Here is a 27,928-nt window from a genome sequence, read left to right on the forward strand (position 1 = left end):
CTAAAGGTATAGAAAATTTGAGACATAGATTAATTTATTGGTCGTCTCTAAATTATAACACGTTGGTAGATCAAGTTTGATATTCCTATTGCTTGTTGGCAACATTTCAATATTTGAATATCTCATTGATTTAGTTTATACGATTAGTATTACTTTTTTTTATATACATATAAGAATGGGCAAGTGGCTTACTTGATGGAAAGTAAACAAACCAGTTATCCGTTGACATCAACAATGACAGAGTTCAAGAGATGTGATGCTGGCATTTGAGATGGAAGAATGCTTTGGACTTGAAGGTCATAGTTCAGTTTAGCAACTGGCGGATAATTAAGTGGAGCGCGGTAAACGAAACCAGTGATTTCTTTGCATGGTATTTAGAATTATTGTGTAGCTATATTATAGATGTTAAATAAAAATAATTGATTTATTGTTTTGTAAAATTGAAGAGAGAGTAAGTTTAACAACACTTCTAGCATTTATTGCGAATTTTCATGTTTGTAAAATTTTATGAAAATTTGATTGTTTTGATATAAAATAGTACATTAAGGCATTTTTGTCAATATAAGAAGTCTTTTAAATGCCCTAACTTATTGTATCTTGGAACCGAGAAAGTAACAATCAATTGTATTCCATGTTTACTGAAGATAATGAACAACTTAATAATGGCAAACTAATTAATTTTTAATTGTAATTTCCGCTTTTTCTTGAAAAAAGTTTATACAACAATCTATATGATATATTTAGCAGCTGAATGAGAGTCTGAACACTGTGGAAACGAGTGCGACGAGTCAACCTGTCTCCTCAGAACCGCCAGCCGTCTCAAACTCTACCTGTGAGTATTTCACCACATATTTGATTAACTGCTCTTAGGTTATCTATGATCAAGTTTTTTTTACGACAGTAAGGGACGAGACGAGCAGGACGTTCAGCTTATGGTAATTGATACGATCTACCCATTACGATGCAGGGCCGCTCAGGATTTTTGAAAAGCCCAATAAATCTGAGCTGCACTACAACTGCGCTTGTTATCTTGAGACATAACATGTTAAGTCTCGTTTGCCCAGTAATTCTGACAGAAACACAATAATGTTTACATATTATTGCTTCACGGCAGAAATAGGCGCCGTTGTGGTACCCATAATCTAGCCGGCATCCTATGCAAAGGTATTACGTTACTGTCTGCCTCTTATATGTAGCGTATCAATAACGGACGTATTATACGTGTTATGGTTTTTATTTAATAATCTCTACAATTAAGCTTCCTCACTGGGCGCAGCATACTGGTCGTAGTCAACGGTTATTGCAATTTAGCTCCCAAAAAACTTGAGTAGTTTACGCGGTTACCACAAAAAACCCCATATGTCGTATCACCACTCTTCGAGAACACTTCCCTTGAAGCCTTGCCTCGTATTGGGTTATCGAAATTTCAAATAATTCCTAATTTCAGGGGTCATCTGGAAGGTTAAGTCAAATTGACTTTGAAGAACCTTTGATACATAAATTGAGTATAAGTTAATTGATAAGTGCAATTGAGTAGTAGTAAGGATGACATAAGAGTGTTTCGAAGAGCTGTTTCACCTGATTCCTGCCGGCGAATTCCACCTTCGCATGACACGCTTCAAATAAGGATATCATCCCCACCATCTGGATGTGTGGCGGTCCTCCACAGTGCGGTTTCCAAGAAACTTTCTTCCACGTAGATCCAAGCTGTGGAATGAGCTTCCTTGTGCGGTGCGGTTTGATCGTTACATTCCCCAATTTAACTTTTAAAGATCAAGTAATTGTTAACATTATTGATAAGTTGCTTGCATGATCGAAATAAACTTGTTAAATTGATTGATGTTCTCTCCAGCTATAGACAAGCTGTCGGCAGGACTGAAGTCTGTCACAGTGACTGAGCAACAACATCACCAGTACCAACATCACAGGAGTAAGGTAAGTTCTACTTCCAGTAGTCTTTTAAATTTTATCTTTCAACACAGCTTGGATGTGTGGCGTTCCTACATAGTGCGGTTTTCAAGAAACCTTCTTCCACGTACAACCAATCTGCGGAATGAGCTTCCTTGGGCGAGGTTTCAGAAAAAGTTCCCACACATTAGTGGTTCCTTCCTTCGGCAGTGATCACTTAACAACAGGTGACATGATCGTTAGTCTTTATCTTCCATAAACATAATCCGATATTTACCAGTAGGTACAAAAAAAAAGTTCATATTTCTGATAGCCCGTTTTTTTTACCAGTAAAAAGTAATGGTACTTTATCTACACCCATGCTTTAAATCCTCTATTAAAGATTCTGAAACAGTTAGCTTATTGCCAACATTAAAACACCCAATGTTCTAATAACCATTACATCATCCAAACGAGTGTTGTAATGTTGTACTGAATTTTATAATAACACTCTTAAGTTTTTTTTTCGATCCCTTCATGCGCAAAGAGTTTCAACAGACAGCCGCATTCTTATTGCTCGATGCGTGGTATCTGTATGAATTTAAAAAAAATAACATTTTCGTTTACGCGCGTTCCATACTACCAGAACGTCGCGCGCCGTAAATAAAAAGTAGGTTATTTGAATCCCCGCCATTTTGCTTTGATATTTTTATTGTTTTGTTTGCAAACATGAGTGATTCATTTTAAACGCTGCAAAAGGACATATTTGAGTGAATTTTAATTATTGCACTATACAAAATGTAAATTACTACTAAAATAAATAATTGTTTCAATACTTAGTTTATATGTATATAATCAGTAATGAATGATATTATTAGGTTACTACTAGGACTGGTGTTTTAGTGTTAGCAGTAAGCTAACTGTTTCAGAATCTTTTAGAGGATTCATATTCTGGGTGTAGATAAAGTCTTGTATGCAACTGTTGATAATTAGGTATTAAAACACTCATGTGATACTATTATCACACTCGGCTTCGCCTCGTGTGATAAATCCACATACGTGTTTTAATACCCCTTATTACACAACCGTTGCATAAATAACTATTAAAACATATTGACATTACATTATCTAATAATTTTCCAGGCGGCGCCGAGTGCGGTCGCGTCCACGGGCGTGACGAGCGCCGTGAACGTGACGTCGGCGAGTGTGACGGCTGCCAACGTGTACGCCAACGCAAGCGTCACGCATCACCCGCAGCAGTTGTACGGCGGAGCGCTCTACGCCACGCAGGTGCCACTCAGACATTAACCGCTAGTACTCGTGCAGATGTCGCTGCCGCGGCAATAATCTATACGCGCGACGTTGCCAAACGCCCCTCCCACCGCCGTGCGGCGTTGCCGCACTGTCAGTATTTGTTTGAATGTTGTTTGTGAGATTATTATTGATTAAATTATGCGATAAATGGAAAATTTCGTGGTCAATGTATTACCTTAGTTAGTCTTATGGTAACTTAATACAAGCACGTTTATTTTATGTAAATTGCTGCTACAATATTGTGCAACAGTTCACATTAGGCAGAGGCGGCCACGTGTCGATGTCGTGGTGGCAATTTTAATATATAGTGAAGAGAAAAGAACTTATTATAATCATACTGCTTATAATAAGTTCTTAAGCTTATAAGAACTTATTATAGCTAAAAAGTCATACGTATATTTCAGTTTACATTGTGCAGCGTGTTTTAAGTAGGTATAAGTTTTTATTTACGGATTCCTACAGTTGTGTTTTCTGCGCCGCGTCAATAAAAAACGGGAACTCATGCAAACCATCAAGATGAAAGTTGCATATTTGGGGCACGTGCTTAGGCACGAGAGGTACAAACTCCTACAACTCATCATGATGGGAAATGTTGCCGGAAGAAAAGGCGTAGGTCGCAGAAAAAAGTCTTGGCTGCGAAACATCCGAGAGTGTACTGGCATCGTGAGTGCGGCAGAACTATTTCGCCTCGCGAAGGACAAAAAATTAAAATTACAAAGCAGTCAGCTTCCCTCCGTTAGTCGGAGAGGCACGCGAAGAAGAAGAAGAACAATTTTGTGAAAAATTCGTTAGCTAAACGCTCACGTAGATTACGAAGGCTTAGTAGAGCGAACTATCACTATTTCATATTGTTTTTTAATTAACCTGTACAGGTGAACTCAACAAACGCGTCGATAATGGGCGCGACGATGACAAATCCCTACCCCTCAAGTGCGACGCTAACGCAGTACCAGCCCATCATGAACTCATACCAGGTAAACATTATATATATATAACACATGCTTTTTTGTTGCTCTATTCCTACAAGGATGTTGTTCTTTTTTTAGCAAAAGGCGATGTCACAAAACACGCGAGTTGGTATCGCATCTATGATGATAGTAAATAGAGATGGGTCTTCTAAATATTCAGGATAATAAAGTTTTGGGAGGCCATGATAACTTAAAATTAGGTGACAAGAATGCTCGTTAGTCCTCCTTTTCATCATTTTTATGAAAATATGGGACGAGACACGCAGGACGTTCAACTGATGCGCCCTGCCCATTACAATGTAGTGCCGTTCAGAATTCTTGGGAAACCCAAAAATTCTGAGCGGCACTACAATTGCGCTCGTCACCTTGAGACATAAGAAGTTAAGTCTCATTTGCCCAATAATTTCACTAGTCGTAGCTAGAACGAAACACAGTAACCAGTAACAGTAAGTTGTGGACCCATAATCTAGCCGGCATCCTGTGCAGAGGATCCTACACATCAAACCAGATCGATTTTTATTAATTGTTTGTCCAAATTCTCTTTCATATAAATTTTCCCTTGCTTTTGGTGACGCTGTTGATAGGTGTCACAAGTTGTGTTACTATTCAACTTATTTGTTTGTATATATAAATGTCGCAATATATCCACCCAAACATTGTGGATGGAAGTTCTTTTCACGGTTGTTGATTCTTGACGTTCTAGGGGTAATATTAAACTAGTTTGTTTTATTTTAAGAATAAACTTGAACTTATTCATTAAACAAATAGATTTCTTAGATCATTAATACGTCTAGATATATTATGACAGCTATGCAAACGTCCAAAAAATTTGAGTTTAGAGTTAACCTTTGTTTTAAGCAATGCACGCACACTAACACAAAATGTCATACAAATTACGAGTGTAAGACGTAGCTTGTCACACACCCTAAAGTCTTAAACCTGGCCTGTTTTTCATCGGTTGTCGATCAACAAGAGACCCTATCTAGACATAAATTATCTAAGGCACCAACTATGCAATAACAGTTCACGCAAATAATTTGATTTTTAAAAACAAATAAATATTTATTGTACATGAAATTCTACTTTTTTTTATAAAAAAGGGACGATACGAGCTGGACGTTCAGCTGGTAACGATGGTAATTGATACGCCCTCCCCAATACAATGCAGTACCGCTCAGGATTATTGAAAAACCCAAAAATTCTGATTGCGCTCGTCACCTTGAGACATAAAATGTTAAGTCTCATTTTTCCAATAATTTCACTAGCTTCGGCGCCCTTTAAACCGAAACACAGTAATGTTTACACATATTACATATTTTTTTTTTGACATTGATAAGTGTTATTTCCTTGCCCTACATGAATAAAGTGATTTTGATTTGATTTGATTTACTGCTTCACGGCAGAAATAGGCGCCGTTGTGGTACCCATAATCTAGCCGGCTTCCTGTGCAAAGGAGCCTCTTACTGGTGAGCTTGAACTTTGAAGAATGTAGACCAGGAGTGTGTAACTATTTAAAATTGATACTAGTTGATGTTATAAAGTGGACCGATATTCAGCAGACGTCGTCTTCGGTGGCGTACGGCGCTAGCGCGACGGGGAATGCTCTCTACACGGCGGCTCCGTACCAGGCCTACCAGGCCGCGCCGCACAACAAACATAAGGACGCACAGGTCACTACACACACACAGCGTACTTACATTGCTCAGACTTTACCTGTGTAAATTTTAGCTGAGTGTACGGTTAGCATAATTTTTATAGTTATTTCCACTGAAATTATACTTAGCTTATTAAGCTTAGACAATTTATTGAACTAGGCGGAAATTAATTCCGCCAATTCGTTTTTAAACAATTCGGCACGTGTTTCGCCTCTACACGAGGCATCCTCAGGACGTGTTGTCTCGCCAAAATCTGGCACGAGACATTGTGACGAGTGAGTCTTAATTAATTATTTTAATTTGGAATTAACACTAAAGAACACTTAAATCATTTGTATAAACTAAGACAGTCCAATGTAAAAGTCATGTTCGCGTTTTATCACACTTAGCTAAGTTTTATGTGAGTAAAGTCTGAGCAAAGTCGAAGTACGGTCTATAGATCTTTAGGCTTAGAAATATAAACAAAAGACATCACAGCATGATACAGGCCGTGGTAGGTATTTTGAGTCTTCTACAGTCACATTCGTTGATATTTCACGGCACACCATTGTACGCTCAGAGCGCGGATTGACTCAGAATCCTCCCAAAAAAATTCATGAACATGGAAAAAACTGAACATTGTTTTACCACACAACTGTTCACAGCCTTAAGATCCTTTTTAAAGCATCTGCAAACAATCATCAATATTGTATGAGTTACACCTTTAATGAGAAGTCCAAGAGAAGTAAAAGTCTTTTGATAGCTGTAAAAATGATATATTGATAAAAAGATAAAATAAACTGAAAAATTCTAAAATTAGATCTACATGAGTTATGCGCGGCGTGATTGATAACCGATGACGAACTAACTGTCTAAATAACTTAAATTAATGCATGTGGTGTAAATGCGCTGAAATTACAAATGTACGTGCGTTGGCCCGTACAAATGAAATCGCAACAATCTTTGAAAATTAGGATCCTGCATACCAGCCTTCACTTAAACAGTGGTTCATAATTCACACATGAACATTGGAGAACGAATCCTAATAACAACTAGTTACTAAGATAACCTCTATTCGCGAGATCTTTAACTGTCACAGTTTTTATCGTTATACACACTAAACTAATAAACCTGGCCTGTTTTTAGAGAGAGAGTTTGCAAGAGACTATCTAGACGTATAAATTGTCTAAGATACAAATATTAACGTATAATATTGAATTTCCAGTACGACAGTACGAGTGGCGTGAGCGTCACGACCGCGCACACGGCGCCCACCACGCAGCACCAACAGACCACGGCCAAACCAGCCGTCACCACCACGGGTGAGTCACGCTGCCAACCCAACTATATTACGTACACAACACAAGCTGATACATACATACAAATTCAAATATTTTTATACAAAATAGGATGTGACATCACTTGTCAGTCAAAAACTAACACTCATTCCAAAAGGAATGCCTCATACCTGAGAAGAATGGACGCCACAAACTCGTGGGCTTTTTTTTTGATGAAAACACACAAGCACGCCTGGTAGACATTCGTGATAGATAGACACAGGTAACGGCCATCTTAATCGAAATTTGAAGCGGACAGCTAGTACATTGCACTTACATACAAAATAATATTAATATCCAAAATAAGGTTAGAGAATGAAATTTATTTGTGGTAATATCTGAGATCATATTTCGTATTATGATGTGAAGGAAAATGCATATTTTCTTTTTTCAGTAGACATTCTGTCAGAGCTTTCTTTCCAATAGGCTCCGTTTCTGATCGGCATGAATTAAGCAAACTCGCGGCGTCCACTACGTTAATAATACGTTTACGTATAGTAATAGAAGGCTATGGATGATTTGATTTCATCGATCTGAAATACTATACTATAACAATCACGTGCGCTTGGGTACGGAGGTACCCATGAAAAATCGATAGTAGATTGGGCCTGGGTACTTCTATACCTAAATTTAAGATTACCGCTACCCGCAGTTTTAAAACACGTTAATTTTTTTTTAAATTAAACAATCCATGCAGCCCTATTTGGCTAATTTACCTGTGATTTTTTTCTATCATCCAGTTTCTGGCAAAAAAACTGCACTCTCAGATACAACAGTTAAAAAATCAAATCTCATCTTCATACTAGTCTCAGCGGGGCTGCCACGATCTCAGTTAAATTTGTTGACAATTTTGTTTTTAACGTGTGCAGTAAAGTGAAATTGTATGTTTTATATTTATTTGCAGGTAGGTAAGTGAAAAAAATTACCTCAAACCAGATGTTGTCACGTAAATTCTAAAATAGGGTTTTGAGATAATATTTTTATTAATCAATTTATACAAATGATTTAAGTTTTCTTTAGTGTTAATTCCGCCAATATTTCAATAGTTCAATCAACATGAAACATGTTGAATGAACAAACAAATTTAGTCCCATCACCTTTGTTACGTGTCTCTTTCGGGGGTAATACGTCACAACAGCCGACCAATCACAGCGCGTCATTGAATGGGACGTGGGTATAAAATAGCGGCTTCCGGCTCATTTGATTCAGTCTCGTGCCAGATTTTGGCGAGACAACACGTCCTGAGGATGCCTCGTGTAGAGGCGAAACACGCGTCGAATTGTTTTAAAAACAAATATTGGCGGAATTAACACTAAAGAAAACTTAAATCATTTCCGCACAGTAACGTCTAATCAATATATTTTATTAATCAATTTGTTATGTTTTTAAAGTGATAACCCTCACTTCTAGGATTAATACACAAATAAAATTTGAAAAACAACAAAATTTTATGAACGATGCTGGACTCGAACCCACGACCTTCGGCGTTACGTGCCGGTGCTCTAACCAACTGAGCTAACCGTTCGAGGATCTACTTTACAGTTGATAACCTGAGATGGCCATGTTTAGCGTTTATTATAGTAGGCGCGGTCTTTGACTGACTTTGGACAAAAACACTTGTTTCTAGATAGCGGCGTTTATTTGTTTGGAATTAAAGTAGAATTGATCCCAACTTCATTTAGTTGGAATTTATAAGAAAATATACCTTCCCATCAACAAAATTAGGTTCGATAGTAAAAGAGGGGTCATATTACAATTATAATAATAATTTATGCTAAGTAAAATCTAGTGGGGTATAGGTGTATATAGCCCTATAGTCTACACTGTATTGTTTTAATACGTAGGTAGAAGATGAACAATAGATGCGTCACTAAACTAACACACAGTATCTGCTTAGACCTTTTGCATATAAAATTTTTTTTGTCGGGTTCATAGGCTTACAACATACAATGGTTGTCATGGTGCAATACAATTTAATGTAAATTCTAATTGAATAAATTCTGAATGTTAATACGTAATTGAGTGATTTGATATGAATTCAGTTATTATTAATAAGAATATGTGACGTTTTTGTCTATTGCGTTGTTCTAATTATCCAGAACGAAAACATGAAAACATAACACGCCACAGACTATCCCTACCATATAACCGAATGGTTAGTGATCCTGACTACTAAGCTAGAGGTCCCGGGTTCGAATCCTGTTAGGTGCAATCATTTATATGATGAATATGTTTGTTTTTTTCCGGGTCATGGATGTTTATATATTTATTTATGTATGTTTTAGTAAGTATAATGTATTAAATATATCGTTTTCTTGTACCCATAGTACAGGCTATGCCTAGTTTGGAGCAAGAAAATTTGTGTAAAAGTGTGTCAATATTATTATTAATATCACGTCATTGAGTGATTTGGTATTTTATTTTGTTTGGTATTATTAAAAAATGTGACGTTGTTGCCTATTGAAAACATAACACGCCACAGACTATCGCTATCCCATTTACCCACGGTGCCAGCGAATATAGTGTTGATGTTGTATTTGTACTGTGTCAGTGAGCGGCAACGTGAACAGCGGCGTGTCGACTACGGCGAGCGCGGGGGCCGCTGCTTCGGGCGCGGGCTACGCGGCGGGTGCGCTGTACGGCGGCGCCTACTACGACGAGCAGCTCATGAGGAGCACGCTGCCGCACCACATGGTACTCACACTCACGTACCCGCTTGCTTCACTCTATCGTCTGTTGTGGCCTACTTGACTTTTCTGTCCCAACTTATCGATGGTAACTCACCTTATCCGTCTACGCTGTCTGTCAATGGGACGACGTGTAGTTTCCCAGCGATAGAAAAATAGTGAAATTGCAATTCACGCGTCGCAATATAAGGCGATATGAATGACTTAAAGGGTGTATTGGGACGGTAGAAGGTAGTAATTTATCTCTATCTGTAGATAGTATATTGGGAACGGCCGTTAGGGCCCCACGGTGGCGCAACCAGTCACCACTACAATCAAAATGTATACAGCACAATGGAGTGCCACTCACCTGGTGTCCGTTTGGTTACACAACCAATTCGGTGGCGCGACCAGCTCGGACGAGTCTTGACTCTGGTGTCTGTATAGTGTCTATTTTGGTAGCTTCTGGATACCATGTTGGCTCAACTGGATGCCCCACCGTGGTATACCGGTGAAATATAGCCCTTAAGGGAATGTTCAACAATTACTGTGAGCAATATTTAGATCAATTTGTAGTTAACTTTTTTAATTATTCCTTCCTAGTTTCCACTTGGACACAAATATACAATAAATTATTATCCTTCCTTCAGAGCTCTATATTTTCAAGTACAATTAGTATATTGACAACAATTTAATATATAAATCACTGTTCGGAGCATTGGTTTTCAATCAATGCTAGCAAGTAACAATAGTGATAATGTGTGGTTTATGCGGAGTCAGGTCATCACAATACCTTAAATGAAAATCCGACGACATTCATATTGCTCATCCACACAACACTAACAATTTGTTAAACTGTTGCTGATATGCTGATATTTAAGTTTTTTTTTTTAATTTAATTTCTTAAGTGCTTAATTATTTTCTTAATTAAAAAATCGCCAATTATTATTGATAGAAACAAGTTGCTCGACAAAACTTTCAAGATTCTGTAAGTAAATAATTTGTGTTTCGTGTATCAAAGTTGATACACGAATAGGCAAGTAATACGCATATGAAACTTGTAAGTACAAGAAAGTAAAATTTTGGTTGAAGTATCATGTGCACAAGTATATACACGATGAAATATTCGGCAAGAAAATAGGAGATAACTCAATTCAATTGAAAATATTTTTTATGACAGATAAGGCTCGATTCAATTGAAAATATTTTTTATGACAGATAAGGCTAACTACAGACTAAAGCATATGTAAACTAGAAACGTCGAAAAAAATTGAGTTTAAAACTAATTTCTACTTTGAGCAATTCACGCACACTAACACATAGTCATACAAATTGCGAGTGTAAGACGTAGCTTGTCACGCACACAAGTATTAAATCTGGCCTGTTTTTATATGTTGTGTAACAGCCAGAGACTATCGGAGACCTTAACCTATAAGTTAATATAGTTATTGTGTTGTCGCAGGGCGGCTACTACGAGGTGGGCTACGGCGGACGTGACGCCGGCGCATTTGGACTGAGCGCCGCTGATCGCTTCCCCAGGACTGATGCAGCGTCACCTCAACAAGTATATCCTCCTTTTTACTTTATTTTGAAGACAAACAGCACATTAAAACTATATATATGCAGCTATGTAAATAAAGAAAACCATTTACATGTCTTCGCATATTAAGTTAACCACGGCTTTTAGATACTAATAGTATAAAGATGTAATGTTTCTTACATATATTAATGTTTAGATTATTCTATTTAAATTTAAGAATTTAAGATATTTTTTTTATTTATTATCACGGCTTTATTCACAGTTTATTCGACTAGTTTCGGACCATTCTGAGGTCTTTCATCAGGGTGAGTGTAGTGGGATCCCGACTTGTGCTCGTAGTGCGCGGCTTAACAGAGCGGGGGCGTGGAGTGCGTCGGTGGTGAATTCGAGCACGGTATCACTGACTCTATGTCACGATGGGTGTTCACGGGTGCACAAAATGTACTCACAATGTCCACTACGTGTTCATCGGCACGAGTTTCCAAGTAGGTGGCAGAGCTGAACCCTTGTCCCTATTACAATTAGGTCGGCGGTCGATTTCTATGGCTGCCAGAATCTAGTGAGACCCAAAGTTCTTATCGCGGGCCCATACTTTCAACTTATCGAACCTAGCATAATGTGAGATGTCGGATTTGAGCGCATGCTCTACCACTGCCGAATTGTTGCTATCCAATTTGCGAACATTGCGGATGTGTTCGGTGGGTCTGGTACTTATGTTGCGTTCCGTTTCAACAATCTTATGTTTTCGCGAACCCACTCCACTCAGCCTGATGAATGACCTCCGAATGATCCAAAGGTAGTCGGTACCCAAACCGATAAACCGTGAGTAAAGCCGTATTAATAAATAACGTTTGAATGTCTCAAGAAAGTTTTATGAATTTAATATTTTTTGTTGTTTTACCGATATAACATAAATTTACTAATAATAAGTGATGGTTATAATGTGCTGTAGATTTTATGATATAAATAAATAATTAAAGGAACATTGTCAAATCGTACTTATTGTTACATATATGTCTTTTGAATGGTTATGTACGTTATTTGTGTAAATTTATGAAAACATATCATTTAAGCGTCCAAAGCCCTTGTATAATTATATAATTTATACCTTTATATATTTATGCCTATATATTATGAAGGTATAAATATATAAGTATATATTTATACTTTCTATAATTCGTACTGATAAACTTTTCAAAAGAATGAAAACGGAAATATTTACAGTTGATCACTTAGAGAAATAATCCTTAAAATTAAATTACCTAAGTGAACCACTGTTTATTATGAAATATGTAAATTATAACAATAATTATATATTATTTGTACTCATTAATTTAAATTTGTATTGTTTTTCTGTATTAGGTACCAGCGGCGTTACCACCTGGCTACGCGTTCTACTATCAACCACCACCTACAACATACCAGTATGGAGTCTATCCAACGGTTAGTGTTAAATAGAATTGTATTTATCGTATTATCTTAAATTATTTTCGACTTTGACTGATTTATGAATTAAATTGTTCTTTTGCATATGTTCAAAAGGTAATGCAATTTTAAGTAGTTTTAAATTTTAGCTCAAAAATTACAACCTAAACAACTTCTTTGATACTGATTTAATTAACAAATTAATGCTGTAAAGTATAAAGGGCTTGGAGTATTAAGGAAGTAAGGCACCAAAGGCAGGCTTTTAGTTCATAAGTCCTGATATATCTGGCATATAAATCTACTATTTGTTACTAGATCAACCCTTATAATACGCTTTATGTACTTGTTAACACTATTTATATATTTTGAAATGCAAATAATGTACTTATTCGATAGATGAGTTTCATGAAGCCTATTCATAATTTTACATGTACACTGTGAAACAGGACGGGGATTGTTTATCAGTGTGTGTGAATGAATGATATGCTTCGCTGATTCAGATTACACGATATATAGTTAACATTCATGCGGATTTGAATTATAATTTTTTTATAGATTAACCCTAAACAACAACCTTAGTTATTTCCGATTTCATCAATGACACTTCAAACTGAGGTCAATAAAACTCAGGTTTTTGTAAAAAAAATCAAATGCCGGTCTTGATTTCGATTAAACACAGCGATTTCACCGTACTTTTACACCAATACATTTTGATCGTGTTGACGTAAATCGAGTTTACATGTCATACATAATAGAATGTATCAAATACCTGTCAAAACTGTCATCAATAAGTTTGAACATAATACAGAATTGTTAAATGTCAATGTTGCTATTACGGTAACGACAGTGACAGCTATTGATCGCGATCAAATATTTTGAACGCCCAAAATTCGGCGGTCGGCATTTAAACGTGATTTTGACTGCGTTTAGTTTGTGTTGGTGAAATCAGAATTAGATCTGTAAACTCGTGTACAGGCGTAAGATTAAATCATAGCGTTCTTTCTAATCATGTTTTATTTCAATGGTGAAATCGGGGTTTGAGAGTTCAAATTAGTTTACCAGTGGTCCTCCCTTTGGCCTTCTTTGCACAGGATGTCGGCTAGTTTACGGGTACCACAACGTCGCCTATTTCTACCGGGAAGTAGTAATGTAGAAACATTAGGGCGCCGGAGCCAGTGAAATAACTGGGCAAATGAGATTTAACATCTTATGTCTCAATGTGACGAGCGCAATAATTGTAGTGCCGCTCAGAATTTTTGGGTCTTTCAAGAGTCCCGAGTGGCACTGTGCGTATCTATTTCCATGAGCTAAAGCATCCAGCTCGTCTCGTTCCAAAGTTCAATCGATTAGTTGTAATATATATTTCCAGTACGGCGGTGGATCCAATGTGGGCGGAGTGGGCGGAGTGGGAGGAGTGGGCGGAGTGTCGGGCGCGGGCAAGGTGGCGGCCTACTCGCAGCAGCAGCCGCCTTACGACGACACGTACAAGCAGGGTGAGCAGATGTGAAAACGTCGACAAAAATTAAGGCCGACAGTTAATTTCAATTTTGAGTAATGCACGCACACCAACACAAAGTTACATACAAATCGCAAGTGTAAGACATAGCTTGTCACGTACACTATAATAATAAACCTGGCCTGTATTCATAGGTTTTCTATAGTGTGCGCGGAAGCGCTAGTCACCGCCTGAGGTATGTGAGCGGCAGGGCGGGGGATGTAGACAAATATCAAGCTAGCTCATTCTGCCGTCGATGTCTCGTGGGTCTTGTAAATCGCGCCCTCCCCCGTCTCTGTCTCCCCATACGTGACACATACATAAGGTGACTAGCCCTTCCGCGCGCACTATAGTAGCAAGAGGCTCTATCTAGACATATAAATAATCTATGGCCATATATATTTGTGCTTTTATGTTACGATTATGAAGATTCCTGTATAATTATTATAGAAAAATTTCATACATTCCATTTACGTGCTGGGAGATGGCATACCTACGATGTGATCGCATTTGTTTCGCTTTGCGTTAAGTCAAGTGTGATATTGTGTCACCATTCCGATCATATTGCCACTCCAATTGACACCTGTTGATTATCTGGTCTTCTGACTTATTTCTAAAAGATTCAATATAATAAAATTTTCAGTTTTAAATTCAAGGGCTGAGTGATAGATACTGTTTATTGTCTTTTGACTATAACGCATTTTACTCAAACACTTTAAATTATTATAAAGTATGTAATGCAAACTGCAGAGTTCATCCGAAGTTGTATTATCCATCTGCTGGGCTTTTACAATACAATCATGGACAATTAATTATATTCTCGAATCGTGTCATTTGGAGCCATTTAAAAATAATGTCACACGAATGTCAGTATGTTTTATTCCTCTCCTATACTTGTAACACTGGTGAGACCCGTCCTAACCTAGTGGGATGTCAAATGTTTCGCAATTTTACATTTAGAAATATATTAGATTAAAACTAGTGTTCCAAAATTATTTTTCTATCCATTTAATTTAAATTTCAATAAAATCAATATTGAATCAAACAAAGGGATGAAAATAAAACATAAAAAATGTTTATTATATTTGCAAGTTCATAAGGAATGTAGTTTAAATTTGGTGTTGTAATACTTAGATATAAAATATTTTTTTAAATGTGAAGTCACAAAAACCCCTCCCCGCCCCTTGTCACACAATGCCACCCTTTGTTAACGTCCTCCCTCCCCCTTAACGTGTGACGTAATTTATGGATGGCACCTTTTCAGTCACCCTCCGTGCTAATAGTTATTTATGCAACTGTTTTGTAATAAGGGTTATTAAAACACGAATGTGGATTTATGTGACTAGTGATAATAGTATCACATGAGTGTTTTAATACCTAATTATCAACAGTTGCATACAAGACTTTATCTACACCCATAATATGAATCCTCTATAAAAGATTCTGAAACAGCTAGCTTACTGCTAATTACCATTACATGCTGTAATGTTGTACTGAATTTCATTTCAACTCTTGTTTGGATGATGTAATGGTTATTAGGACATTGGGTGTTTTAATGTTAGCAATAAGCTAACTGTTTTAGAATCTTTAATAGAGGATTTAAAGCATGGGTGTAGATAAAATATTATACTGGTTCACACACGTTTCAGGAGCAGGCTCGGGCGCAGGCGGCGGGTACACGGGTGCGGCCAACAGCGCGGGCAAGGCAGCTCCCGCGCACACGCCCGACATTAACAACGCGATATACAAGCCGCATGTCGCTATCAACAAGCTGAATGTGAGTGCGCTCGCAACTCAGTAACCAGTTTACTCACTGGGCGTTGACAAACAATTTTAAAGTGATAACCCTCACTTTGGGGCTATGCTCGGAGTTTCCCTGCGAGAATGAATCAGTAATGAGGAGATCCATAGGAGAACCAAAGTTACTGACATATCACATATGCATAGGGCAGGGCACATAGTTCGACGAACAGATGGCCGTCGGGGCAGTAACTCGTCGAATGGTGACCATGTATCGGAAAATGCAGTGTTGGTAGTCCCCCCACAAGATGGACCGACGATCTGGTGAAGATCGGCGGAATACGTTGGATGAGGGCAGCACAGGACCGATCATCATGGAAATCTTTGGGGGAGGCCTTTGTCCAGCAGTGGACGTTTTTCGGCTGATGATGATGATTATGATGAACTCTTACCTCTATGATTACTTATATAAATTAAATTTGTAACCAAAATTATTCCTTATTTGTATAATTCATCCCAGAATGAAGGGTTATCGCTTTAAAATAACAAAATGTTTAGATTTAAAAGAGCGACATCTCAAGTCAATATCCAAATATGCAACTATTGGGGTTGAGCAGATTATTAACTGTAAACTAGATCTCGAAGATGTAGCCACAACCTGAGAGTTGAACTACACATATCAAAATTTACGACCCACGCGTACACGAAAGGTTGGCTCAGCTTAGAAAGAGCGCTCGGATCGAACCAGAGAGGTCTTAGCTTTGAGTTCCGCATCACGCATAAATTTTAGTTCAAATTTAATTTGTAGTGCTACATCATACAGGGCGTTGTCGATGGTTCCGCCCGACTAACAGCAAGTGTCCCCCTATGTGGCTATGTGTTTTTTCCTACATTTTTTCTTCTGCATTTTAAATTTTAATGATATATCGACCAGTGCAGAAATAAATTAGTATGTTCTTTCGAGAGACCTCGATATAAGAAATAGACAATACTCGCAAAAGTAAAAGTCTTCATGAAATTGCCAAAAAGGACAGTAACAACACAATAAAAAAACGTGGGACATTTTGAACGCATCACTCGAATTTCTGATGCAGATGTCATCACACAAATCTATGATGTGACTTTCGTTCAGTGTCTGTTCTTTGAATAGGATAAGTAATATTAGTTTGCCTCATAGGAAAGCCACTTTTTGTCACTTTTTGTAACGTGTATTGCCACTGTCTTCTTAATTTCATCTTTACACCTATAGGGTTTACACCTATAGGGTCTTCCTATTATGTCTCTGGACAGTTTGCAAACACTTTGATCTGCCGTCCATTTGAGTGGGTCTTTTCATCTCAGTATATTGGTAAGTACTGTCTTTCTCTTATCGCCTCACTGTATAATGTAATGACTATGTGCGGTATGATTCCAGAGTTACGAGAAAGCCGGGTTCCACAGCGGCACCCCCCCGCCCTTCGGCGCCGCCTCGCACCTCTACATCCCGGCGCCGCCTCATCACCACCCGCACCACCACCCGCCACAGCATCAGGTGATGCCGCGTGAACACGTGTACACACACAGGCACACACACACACACACACACACACACAGGCATACACACAAACAAAACTGTTCTTTGAACACTATATGGAGACATACAATTTATATGGAGACTAATGACATTACAATGCTTAAATCATAATATTATATTATTTGTATTACATAATATGCATTAAATTAATAAAAAAAAACAGCGACTAGAGAGAAGATCGAGGGACAAAGAGAGATAGAGGTTGTCACTAAATATTTTAAATGGCAGATATAACTAATAGCAGCAACAAATAAAACTAATTCAAGAAAACTGTTCAATGATTTATGATCTATCAACCACACAATATGTGATCAGGTCTTAAGTTGAGTGCAACAAAGAAATCCTACATTTATTCTTTTCATACATCTTCGATGTAAGATACAATAAGTCAAAGTCAAAAATATAAAATTAACATAAAATCAAAAGACAACATAAAATCAAAAGACTGAGAGAATATTTAGATATTATTTAGTACTATTTTCAAACTTATGTTCTTCTTATCATGGATTACACACACAAACAACATAAAAGGTTGGGGGAAAAGTTTTTTCGCATTTTATATGAATACTCAAAACATTTTTTTCAAATAGATTATTATAACAAGTTATATAACAAGTTGTTTGTGAAGGTTGCGGGTATTGTTAGCAAAAATATTGAGCAGGTTTCGAGAAGGGTACAGGGAGAGCACTTTAAAATTAAAAGCAGGTGATTAAAATCAAACATTCCACTCGATTTACTGTATGTTATTCCACAGAGTTTAATCCCTATTTGTTTATTTTCTTTTAATGTTACCTTTTTAATGTCAAGAAAACCAGCTAGATACAATGAGAACAGCCAAATGGTTTAATTATACTAACTATATGCGAAAAGATTTTTTCCGCGAACTATTATACATAGTATATGATTTGTTATGTATTAAATGTTTTCAATTAAATAGCCTTATCAGTGATATTACCATATAATAATAAGTTATATCTGCAATGTTTGCCATGCGTACTTTCTATATAAATATTTCTAAAATCAAGTAAGAATTTAGAAGCAGAAAGAAAATTTTATAGCACTGGAACACTTAAAAGGCTTGTAACATTACATTTATATAAAATTTAAGAATTCATCATAGTTTATAAAAGTGTTGCGTTATAGTAACTAATAGGGTATATGCATTGCATTAGAAGACTCAAATATTTTTCTAATAATGTTAATGACAAAATTAAGCCTGTAGCAATATTTTTTTTGGTCATAATTATTTTATTTTCAGCAAGAAATTAATTTGTGAAACTTGCAAAAATTGTGGAATACTCAAACATGTGTATAGCGCTATTTGTCAGAGCGAATTTAACGTAAAAGTAATGATTAATATAAATTTAGAATTAATCCTCTCGCCTTGTTTGTACTATGATGTTATCATAGTACATGCCTCAGGGTCCAATCATGCCAAAAGTTGTGTCCACATAACTTGGCTATTTTAAATACTTTAATTTACTTTGTGGGCGCTACAGCTATTCAAAGAAAATAGATGCATATTCCCTATTGAATTGCATTTTTTATGCACTCACGTTATTAACTTCACCTAAATTGTCATTCAAGGAATATCCTCTGTGATGTGGGCTTTCAATGAGCTGCCAATATTTCGTGCCTGTTGTAAGTGACAGTTGACTGGGTTGATCCATCATCAAGGGGCTTGCAAAAGTGCCTAAATATTTTGAGATAATGGATAGCCCACATTATGAAGATTTGTTTGCATTTAATAATTGTTTTATTAGAACATGTTACATATGTCACGAGACAGCACACAACCCACACATGCATGGAAGGAGATAGGACATGGATTGATTGAAACACATTTACTTAGAGTTTGCTTTTCGTTTGTAGATGGATGTACGGGTGAACAGTAGTCATAGGCGGGTGAGTGATCCGTTATCAAATCTACATAGAGCACTGCTGTCTGTGTGTCCGACTGCTTGTGTGGCTCCGCTTGTAATCTATAAATCATACCTCTCTTTTGTTGGTTGTAGTCAGTAATGGAACAATTTGATAATCTATTATTAATATGCAACAGGCACAGAAGTATTCGAGATTTGGTATGATTAAAATTGACATGAAGAAGATATGCATGAATCGATTAAGTATAATTTCTTAGTAATTTGTATAAAAATTGATTGCAAGATTCAATTGTTCCGTTCTTTCTGGCAATACCAAATTCGAAAATCCCTTCGGCTTGTGACCCAAAGACACTGGATACATAAGATAATTTTTTTTTGCTTTAATACAATATGTCACACCTGAAAATACCTTTGAGCGCTTAAGTGGCGTTGATTAACCGTTATTTAGTATCACTGAAAAATTTTCAGATTATATCTTCTCATATTTTTTTTTTCTCCCTGTATGTTTATCAGATTACAATTTGAGCCGCACAGTATGCTGTATTTTATTTACATGTAACTGCACCGTTTTAACAGAAGATATATATTTATTTTAGTTTATGTACATAAGTGGCATGTGTGTTATGTGTCTCGACTTGCACATATGCATGCTTTTATATAATATATTATTACAAATTGTATAAATATACTCATAGAAATCTGTTATCAAAAAAAGAAATAGGAACATACATAAAATTATATGTGTGTATTTACAATAAAAATAAGCTATAGGTACTTTTTTAGCAAATTCAATTAATTGTATACGATATCGCCCATTTAGACTGCTTGTCTTGACTTCTAGTTGTCAACGCAAATCGACTTCGCCATATTAATGCAGCAACATAAGTAATTGTACTCTGACGTCTTGGTAACAATAGCTATCTGTTGTTATGTATTAACAGTGTCATTTGCCAGATCTCAATAGATGTTCATACTATATACTAGAGGGATATTTTTCGACAAATTTCTCCGTGTTGTAAAAGGATTTCGCTGTGCGCCCTCATCGTAAATTTGTTCCCAAACGTGCCATAAAAAGCTATTACGAAGTGCTTTTGTAAAAAAAACTTTTTTTTGGTCACCTTCTTGTATCATTACAATAGATCAATGATAGAGAAGACTAGATTAATTACATATTGTGTATTTATTATGACACTCAATAAGAATACTTCGATCGTAACTATGAATGCCTTTATATTTTAATAAATTATGCGACCGCCTTGCATGAAAACTAGTATAATGCAGTATCGTATGTTGTGACTTTAGGCTGAGTTCAAATGGTGGAATTATGCGTCCGCACGCATTTACATACAAACAACTACTTTGTATGATTTACTCTCTCGCCCCTGATTTATCCACGCTGATTTCATAGGTTAGGTAGGTAAAATTGTAATACATGTAACATGCTTTAAAAAACAGTAAAAGTTGTAAATTAGCATTGCCTACTATGTTCACAGTCTACTGGTTGCTATCACAAGCATTTATTTAAACAAAACTACTGGTCTACTGGTTAAATAATTTTTAAAATAGCTCTCAAGTAGTTTTTGAGTCTACTCAATTGTACTACACAATTGCTTAGAATGATCTGTTGTTATAAATGTATTTACTGTAGGCAGCAACGGGTTTCTTTTTCCTCTGGTGTAGTATCTTCAGTGGACTGGATATTGACTTACTCTGAATGCTCTACTACAAAATAGAGCATTAGCAAATGCTCTGGAGCCTCTCTCTACTGAGGGATATCATACAGGTTTTTTTATTACCCTACAAATATTCACACGGTGTTCACGACTATGTAAATTCACTTACAAATCACGAATAAAAAAGAAAGAGTTTTTTTTGTAACTTCCGAGTTGGCCACATAATGAAAGTTATTCACATCCGAGACATTCCCTATGAAGTAATGTATCACAACTTGAATGTAAGTGAAGATATTATAAACTTACCACAACTTCTGTTGTTTGTCTTTCGTGGAAAAATAATCGTGGGCAAGGTAAAAAAATGGTTACCCTTTTGTTATGTCGTTCCACCATTTGTACTGGGCTCAATAAGTTCTAATTACTAATCACAACGCTTGAATGAAATGAATGCCGTTTTTATATTTTAATTTATGTTGAACATGCAGCCCCATACGGTAAAGAAAAACGATATCTTAATGATAATCGAAATAATGCGTAAATAAAAATAAATCGCATCGTTAATAATAATTATCTCTTATTTTCTCTATATTATCGCGAAAGAACTATAAATTTAAATACTTCCCAAAAACCATAAGGAGTATGACTACCAAGGTAACTGTTTTCCTTATATAAATTGTAATAATTATAATGATAAAGTTCGATAAATCTTTAAAAGTTATGTATAGTTCTTAAATTACGGTTACTAGTTTTATGTACGGTAGGCGGTCCTATTTACCCTATTGGGCTGTGTGTGGTTTAAGCACAATATGCACCTTTATAACATTAATATGCTTGTATGGACTATATCGCTGTTTAATTTTGTATCTATACATACGGACGTTTCGGAGACTTGTGGATGTATAAAAAACTAAACAGTGATATAATCCGTTTACATCTGTTTGACGAATCCGTTTTGCGAATAGTATGAATGCTTTGCAAGGGTTTGATTTCCGCTAGGGTAATAACCACGTCTGGTTTCAATGTATTTGTAAAGATACGAATGTATTGCCAGAGTATGTAAATCGCCTCCATTGTAAGTATAATGGGCTTGAAGACAGTCTAAGAAGTAATTTCGGTACACGTCTACTATTTGCTAAAAATACTAAATTATTTCATTTTTGTTGTAACTAGTTTTGAATTGCCCGCGAAATTGCTCGTAATACGTGTGACGGCGCCGGCTTATGACGTCACTGCTTAGTGACGTTATTAACTCTGATTGGGGTTTTAGTTGGTATGCCAAATGCCGGTTTTATATTTTTATGTCATAACGTTTTTCTAAAACCATCTTTTTTTATTCTTACTAGCTATTGTTTTTCATTCTATTATTAAATATTTTTAATGAATCTTATTTAATACTGTCATCATGCCTATTGAAATACCGGTATAACTCAATGAGGGTCTTTTTGAGGCTTATTGTCAGTATAATTATAGTTCGATAACTATTTGACATAATATATTGAATCTCTAAATTTTAAAATATCAAAACGGCCTTCAAATTGTGCCACTAGTACCATAGAACGAAGAAAGAAAACTCTCAGTTGAAATAAAAGCAAATTGTAGTTTTTTTGTGTATAAACAGCATTGTTCATGATATACAATATAATGGGGACTTAACAATAGGCAATACCATGTGGATGTTATCGAGAACATTTACCAAGAACTAAGAGTTTGTATATTCTTCGTTCTATTGGTAAGATCGGAGGAGGCTTAGCAATGGTGTCACCGTACGTTTTTAGGACAGGTGGAAGTACGGTCAATGAACAAAAGTATTGTATAACGCCGATGGAATACAATGACTGTCGCTCTACATAGGTATTATAATATTTCGTTATCGGTAACGCTTAGTAGCGCGTTTATGGTACGGGGTAAGATCCCCGGCGCTCAGCTCACCACGTACATTTTACTACTGGCAGGCTCCCTTGCACAGGATGCCGGCTAGATTATGGGTACCACAACGGCTCCTATTTCTCCGTGAAGCAGTAATGTGTACACATTATTGTGTTTCGGTCTGAAGCGCGCCGTAGCTAGTGAAATCACTGGGCAAATGAGACTTAACATCTTATGTTCCAAGGTTACGAGCGCAAAATTGTAGTGCCGCTCAGAATTTTTGGGGCTTTTAAAAAATCCTGAGCGGCACTGCATTGTAATGGGCAGGGTGTGCGATAGATATAATGGCGCATTAACCGTAATTCCGCTTGTCCTCGAAAGGTATAGCATAAGTTAGCAGTGAACATGTGAAGCTAATTATATCTGTGTGTAGGAGAGCGGGTCCGGCACACGCACGGGCGGCAAGTCAGCGGGCGCCAACAAGCCGGCCGGATATCCGCAGTCGTACTGGACGCCCAACTAGCGCGCCGATACCCACCGCGGTAACTATACCCACATGTGTAACACAATAGACTCTTACAGTCTTACAAATTAACTAGGTATTATATCTAAGAACAAACCAAGAATATGCAAAATATTGACTACTAGCTGACCCGGCAAACGTTGTTTTGATCTTGTGCTTGCTAGTTGATAAGAGATGGCACTAGTTGCATTCATTAGTAACAATCACACTTCTTTTATATTTTGTATAATTCACACTATAGTTTTATAAATTATACCCTATTTGTTATTCTGGTGTGTAAGCTATATTATTGTAAAGTTTCATCAAAATAGATTTTGCGTTAAAGAAGTTCAAACATACATCCAGACATATAAACTTTCACATTTATAATATTAGTAGGATATCGCTGACAATTACACTGTTAATGATAATTCTGAAGTTTTTCGAATGTCAAGATGCCTTGTAGAGAAACGCGGGAAACGTTATACGTCCGAATAAACCAATCATAAGCAATATCTCTATTTGTAAACTATTTCAATATTCTTGATTTATGCTCAGGTATAACTTTATACCAAGTTTTTTGTGAGGCCGGTAATATTACCGGCCTCGGACTCAAACTACCCTCAATATTGAGGGTAGTCGTAAATTCTTTAGTTTGTGATGTTCGTATTTCTTAACACCTAAATGCTTATGCTTTTGTTTATTTTTTACATAATTAATATTAGTACGTAACTTTAAGTGATTTCTTATTTTTTATATTACACTTTAAATTTAAATAAAATTGTGTATTTCAACAACCTTTTGTGCAAAGTAAAACTCGGATGAGTTTATGTATGTACAAGAATTATGGTTATTATTTGTAATTTGTTAATAATTAAATAGATTAATTAAAAAAGAAACAAGTTTTCCCAATGCAAGCAATTATATCATCCAACTGAGGTGAGCCAGTGCCTACTTAAATTTCACGGCTACATTATCATCTAATATTTAGATGTTAGATGATGATGTAGCTGCTACGAATGCAGAGCAATAACGCATTGCAGTCACTTCACTGCAATGCGTTTGATTCTCTTGAATACAAATTATATTTGCACGGTATATTTCTTCATACAAGCTCTTGTACTTTTGACTTGGCCCCCCTTTAAATATAGCCTCGATCTGGGGTTGACACTAGTAATTGTTGACATAAACACACACGGCAATTTTTCACGATTATTTTCGTTTGCACCCAATTATATTTATTTATTAATAATAAAAATAAAAAAATATTAATTTAGGTTATCAATTACCACCACTGCGGAAAAAGGTTGAGTTTTGATTCGAAGAAGTAGCAAGAAACATTTACAGCTATTAATAAAGATGCTCATATGTCGTGTGTTACACGACTATGCTAAAACATAAATGTAAATTAACTAAAATAAAACTACAAAAGTTATTGAGTACGATAGAAGTCTCAATTCACACATACAGTAAATGAATAAAGGTATTATGAGTGAATCTTAATTTTTATTTTTAGGATTATGCGATTATTATCGTGAAATATGACGTTGTGTGAAAGTTAACCTTGACCTCTAGTCGCAAAAAAAGGCCTCCCTGGCAGGGAGGACATCTACTGTCCAGGGAGTCCCTGGATATTAGGCCCAGGTCGACCTTTCCTAGAAAACGTGTTGTATCGAAATCACAATAACTTAAGTTTTTTTTTTTAAATTTCAGGCAAGGCAGCCGTCATACTTCACATGTACAGGGCTAAAGCCACATCCATACACACACACACTCAAACAGTCAATTTCCGGTTCACACACACAGCCGCGCGAGCATGTGTACATATTCGTGTAGCGCGCCCGCGTCACTCGCTCAAGATCGCGCGACATTTTGTAACGCTGTTTTATTTAGTTTGTAATTAATTAAATGTGTTTATATTGACCAATAATAATAAATTAGCGCGGGAAGTGACGCCGGCGTGCAACATTCTCAAGTGTTGTTTTCTGTTGCGATATGTTTTACACTTATTAATTTGATTGTATTTTATCGAGCGAGCGCGTCGTGAGAATTGCGCGTCCATGTTGTAAATTGTCCCTGCTATTTGTATATTTAAAATTCTGCGATTATAAAATATGTGGATGCGATTAGATGCGGTTCCTATTCCAACGCGACACGCTCGGCCGCACGTCTATATAAATCCTCACCCGGACTGATTGTATATTAAAATGCAAACTGAATTAATAAAATTATGTTAATATTCTTTAAATTCGTAGTGTATTCGCGTCGGGGCGTCCACTTGTTCTATATAGCGTTCTACTCGAGATTAGATTAGGTTAGTGTTTAATTTGTATTTTATCAGCGCGCGACGCTCCGAACCTCTCATTTACGCGTAAGATGATCCGTTAGGTTACAGTAATTATGAGTTCTCTATAAATTAACCGTAGTGCTATGTATTCATATAATATATATAATATAATATGTATATGTGTAAGCGTTTGGTGCGCTATGCGCGCCGACAATTTTGTATTTAGTTGACGGACGTTTTGTAATTACATAATATTAATTGTATTAAAGTGGAGAATGGCGCAGGCGGCCGATGTAACGTTGTATCGGGCCGGCGCTTGTGAGCGGGCATTTGATTACGAGAGAATACACGTATTGAAACATGCAGGTGCTTTTATTTTTATGCCCTCTTTACGATTATATAGTCTGTGTTTATGCACAATGCAACGATCTGGTATGGTACTGTAACGGCCATTCTCAAAATTCAGTCTATCTCCGGTTGTGGGCTTACTTAAGATAAAAAATCGTGACTATCGTTAACTTTTCTGTCCCAATAAACTTATCGACGTCAACTAATCCGTACACGCTGTCTGTCAATGGGACGACGTATAGCTTACCAGGGATAAAAGTTTGTATGGAAATTGCAACAGTGAACTAGCGATAAGAATGACTTATCGGGTATATTGGGACAGCTTCAGATTACTGACAGTAGAAGGTAGTAATTTATCTCTATCTGTAAATAGTATATTGGGAACGACCGTAAATAATAATGATCTCGGACGCACGTCTTCTTTCGCCAATGGCTGCGGCTGTCTAAGAAAAAAGCGATTCACTCGATTGTATGAAACGTGCAGTCATTGATTGATTAATTGACAGGTGATGGCTATAATCTTGTTAAAAACGGAGATAGCCCAAATCCACTACCTTTTAAGCAACTCTCTTTCAAACTTAGCCAGATTATACTTCGTCGCCAATCGCCATACTGTAGTTAATACTATTTCAAACTTATGTCAAATGACTGCACGTTTCATACTACAACTTAATTTCAATTTTTACTTAGGCAGTCGCGCCTCTTATTACTGATATTTACATCCTCTGGCGTCTGGAATGACCAACCTTCTTCTGGTGCCTGTTCAACCTACTCAAACATATATATATAAACATATCTGTATCATATTTAAGGCAGGACGTTTTATTAATTAAACAAAATATATAATAAAATATTTTGTATAAATTCCAAAACAACCAGACCACAGACAGACACACAACAGACATTGTTATATTTATGCTTACATTTCTTTTTCTATTCTTCCTACTGTGGCTTCTGTGGAAGGTAGACGACAAATTTGCCAATATCGTGTAGAAGTAGACCACCATTTAATGGAAGACATCGATGCTAAAGATTGAAACAAGTTTAATTTATTTTTTATACCTGAAACAAATATTTATGCTGTTGAACTATAAAGGACATACACAAAATATATTATAATTACATCAATTATTAAATATAAGTACATACTGATATTTACAAAAGCAGAGAAAGGGAGGAAGTAATTAGGGAGAAGAGGCATTTAACGAAAGTTGGTCAGGGAATATAAGCAGGTATAAAATTGTACAAAGAAGGTCGCATGGGACTATTGAAGAATAATCCACGTTTCCCTCGTTTAAGCCACATTCGTATGCTTATATTATTTTTCCTCTTTGTATTTGTTAATTGACAGTCAGGTCTTCCACCCCTCTCTGATCACTGTATATATTATTATTTTAGTAAAGTAATAGTTATTTATGCAACTATTGTGTTATAATATTGGTATTAAAACACGAATTTGGATTTATCTCACGAGGCGAAGCCGAGTGTGATAATAGTATCATAGGTGTTTTAATACCTAATTATCAACAGTTGCATACAAGACTTTATCTACACCCAGAATATGAATCCTCTAAAAGATTCTGGAACAGTTAGCTTACTGCTAACATTAAACCACCAGTCCTAGTAGTAACCTAATATCATTCGTTACTGATTATATACAAATAAAATAAGTATTAATGAAACAATTATTTATTTTAGTAGTAATTTACATTTTGTATTGAATCGCTCATTTTTTGTAAACAAAACAATAAAAATATCGACGAAAAATGGCCTAATAATAACCTACTTTA

General features: G+C 36.3%; 1 protein-coding gene across 6 annotated transcripts in view; it reads left to right on the plus strand.

Annotated features, from left to right (window-relative positions):
• LOC126968372 (protein lingerer-like) overlaps positions 1 to 26,153 on the plus strand; it is a 53,823-nt gene extending 27,670 nt beyond the window's left edge. For 3 of the 6 annotated variants that reach the window (XM_050813360.1, XM_050813364.1, XM_050813361.1), the window contains exons 15-29: positions 745 to 832; positions 1,853 to 1,935; positions 3,031 to 3,177; positions 4,074 to 4,175; positions 5,711 to 5,839; positions 7,029 to 7,125; positions 9,692 to 9,834; positions 11,269 to 11,370; positions 12,709 to 12,789; positions 14,141 to 14,264; positions 15,916 to 16,043; positions 17,421 to 17,537; positions 19,452 to 19,484; positions 23,435 to 23,543; positions 25,217 to 26,153. In XM_050813360.1, the coding sequence (XP_050669317.1) occupies positions 745 to 832; positions 1,853 to 1,935; positions 3,031 to 3,177; positions 4,074 to 4,175; positions 5,711 to 5,839; positions 7,029 to 7,125; positions 9,692 to 9,834; positions 11,269 to 11,370; positions 12,709 to 12,789; positions 14,141 to 14,264; positions 15,916 to 16,043; positions 17,421 to 17,537; positions 19,452 to 19,484; positions 23,435 to 23,524 (1,464 nt within the window). In that variant the 3' untranslated portion in view covers positions 23,525 to 23,543; positions 25,217 to 26,153. The remainder of the gene's footprint in view (positions 1 to 744; positions 833 to 1,852; positions 1,936 to 3,030; positions 3,178 to 4,073; positions 4,176 to 5,710; positions 5,840 to 7,028; positions 7,126 to 9,691; positions 9,835 to 11,268; positions 11,371 to 12,708; positions 12,790 to 14,140; positions 14,265 to 15,915; positions 16,044 to 17,420; positions 17,538 to 19,451; positions 19,485 to 23,434; positions 23,544 to 25,216) is intronic. The other 3 variants (XM_050813362.1, XM_050813363.1, XM_050813365.1) reach the window with 3 other exon arrangements.
• The last annotated feature ends 1,775 nt before the right edge of the window (positions 26,154 to 27,928 follow it).

The sequence above is a fragment of the Leptidea sinapis genome, chromosome 15, assembly GCF_905404315.1.
Source record: "Leptidea sinapis chromosome 15, ilLepSina1.1, whole genome shotgun sequence".
In the NCBI taxonomy this organism is placed as follows: Eukaryota; Metazoa; Arthropoda; class Insecta; order Lepidoptera; family Pieridae; genus Leptidea; species Leptidea sinapis.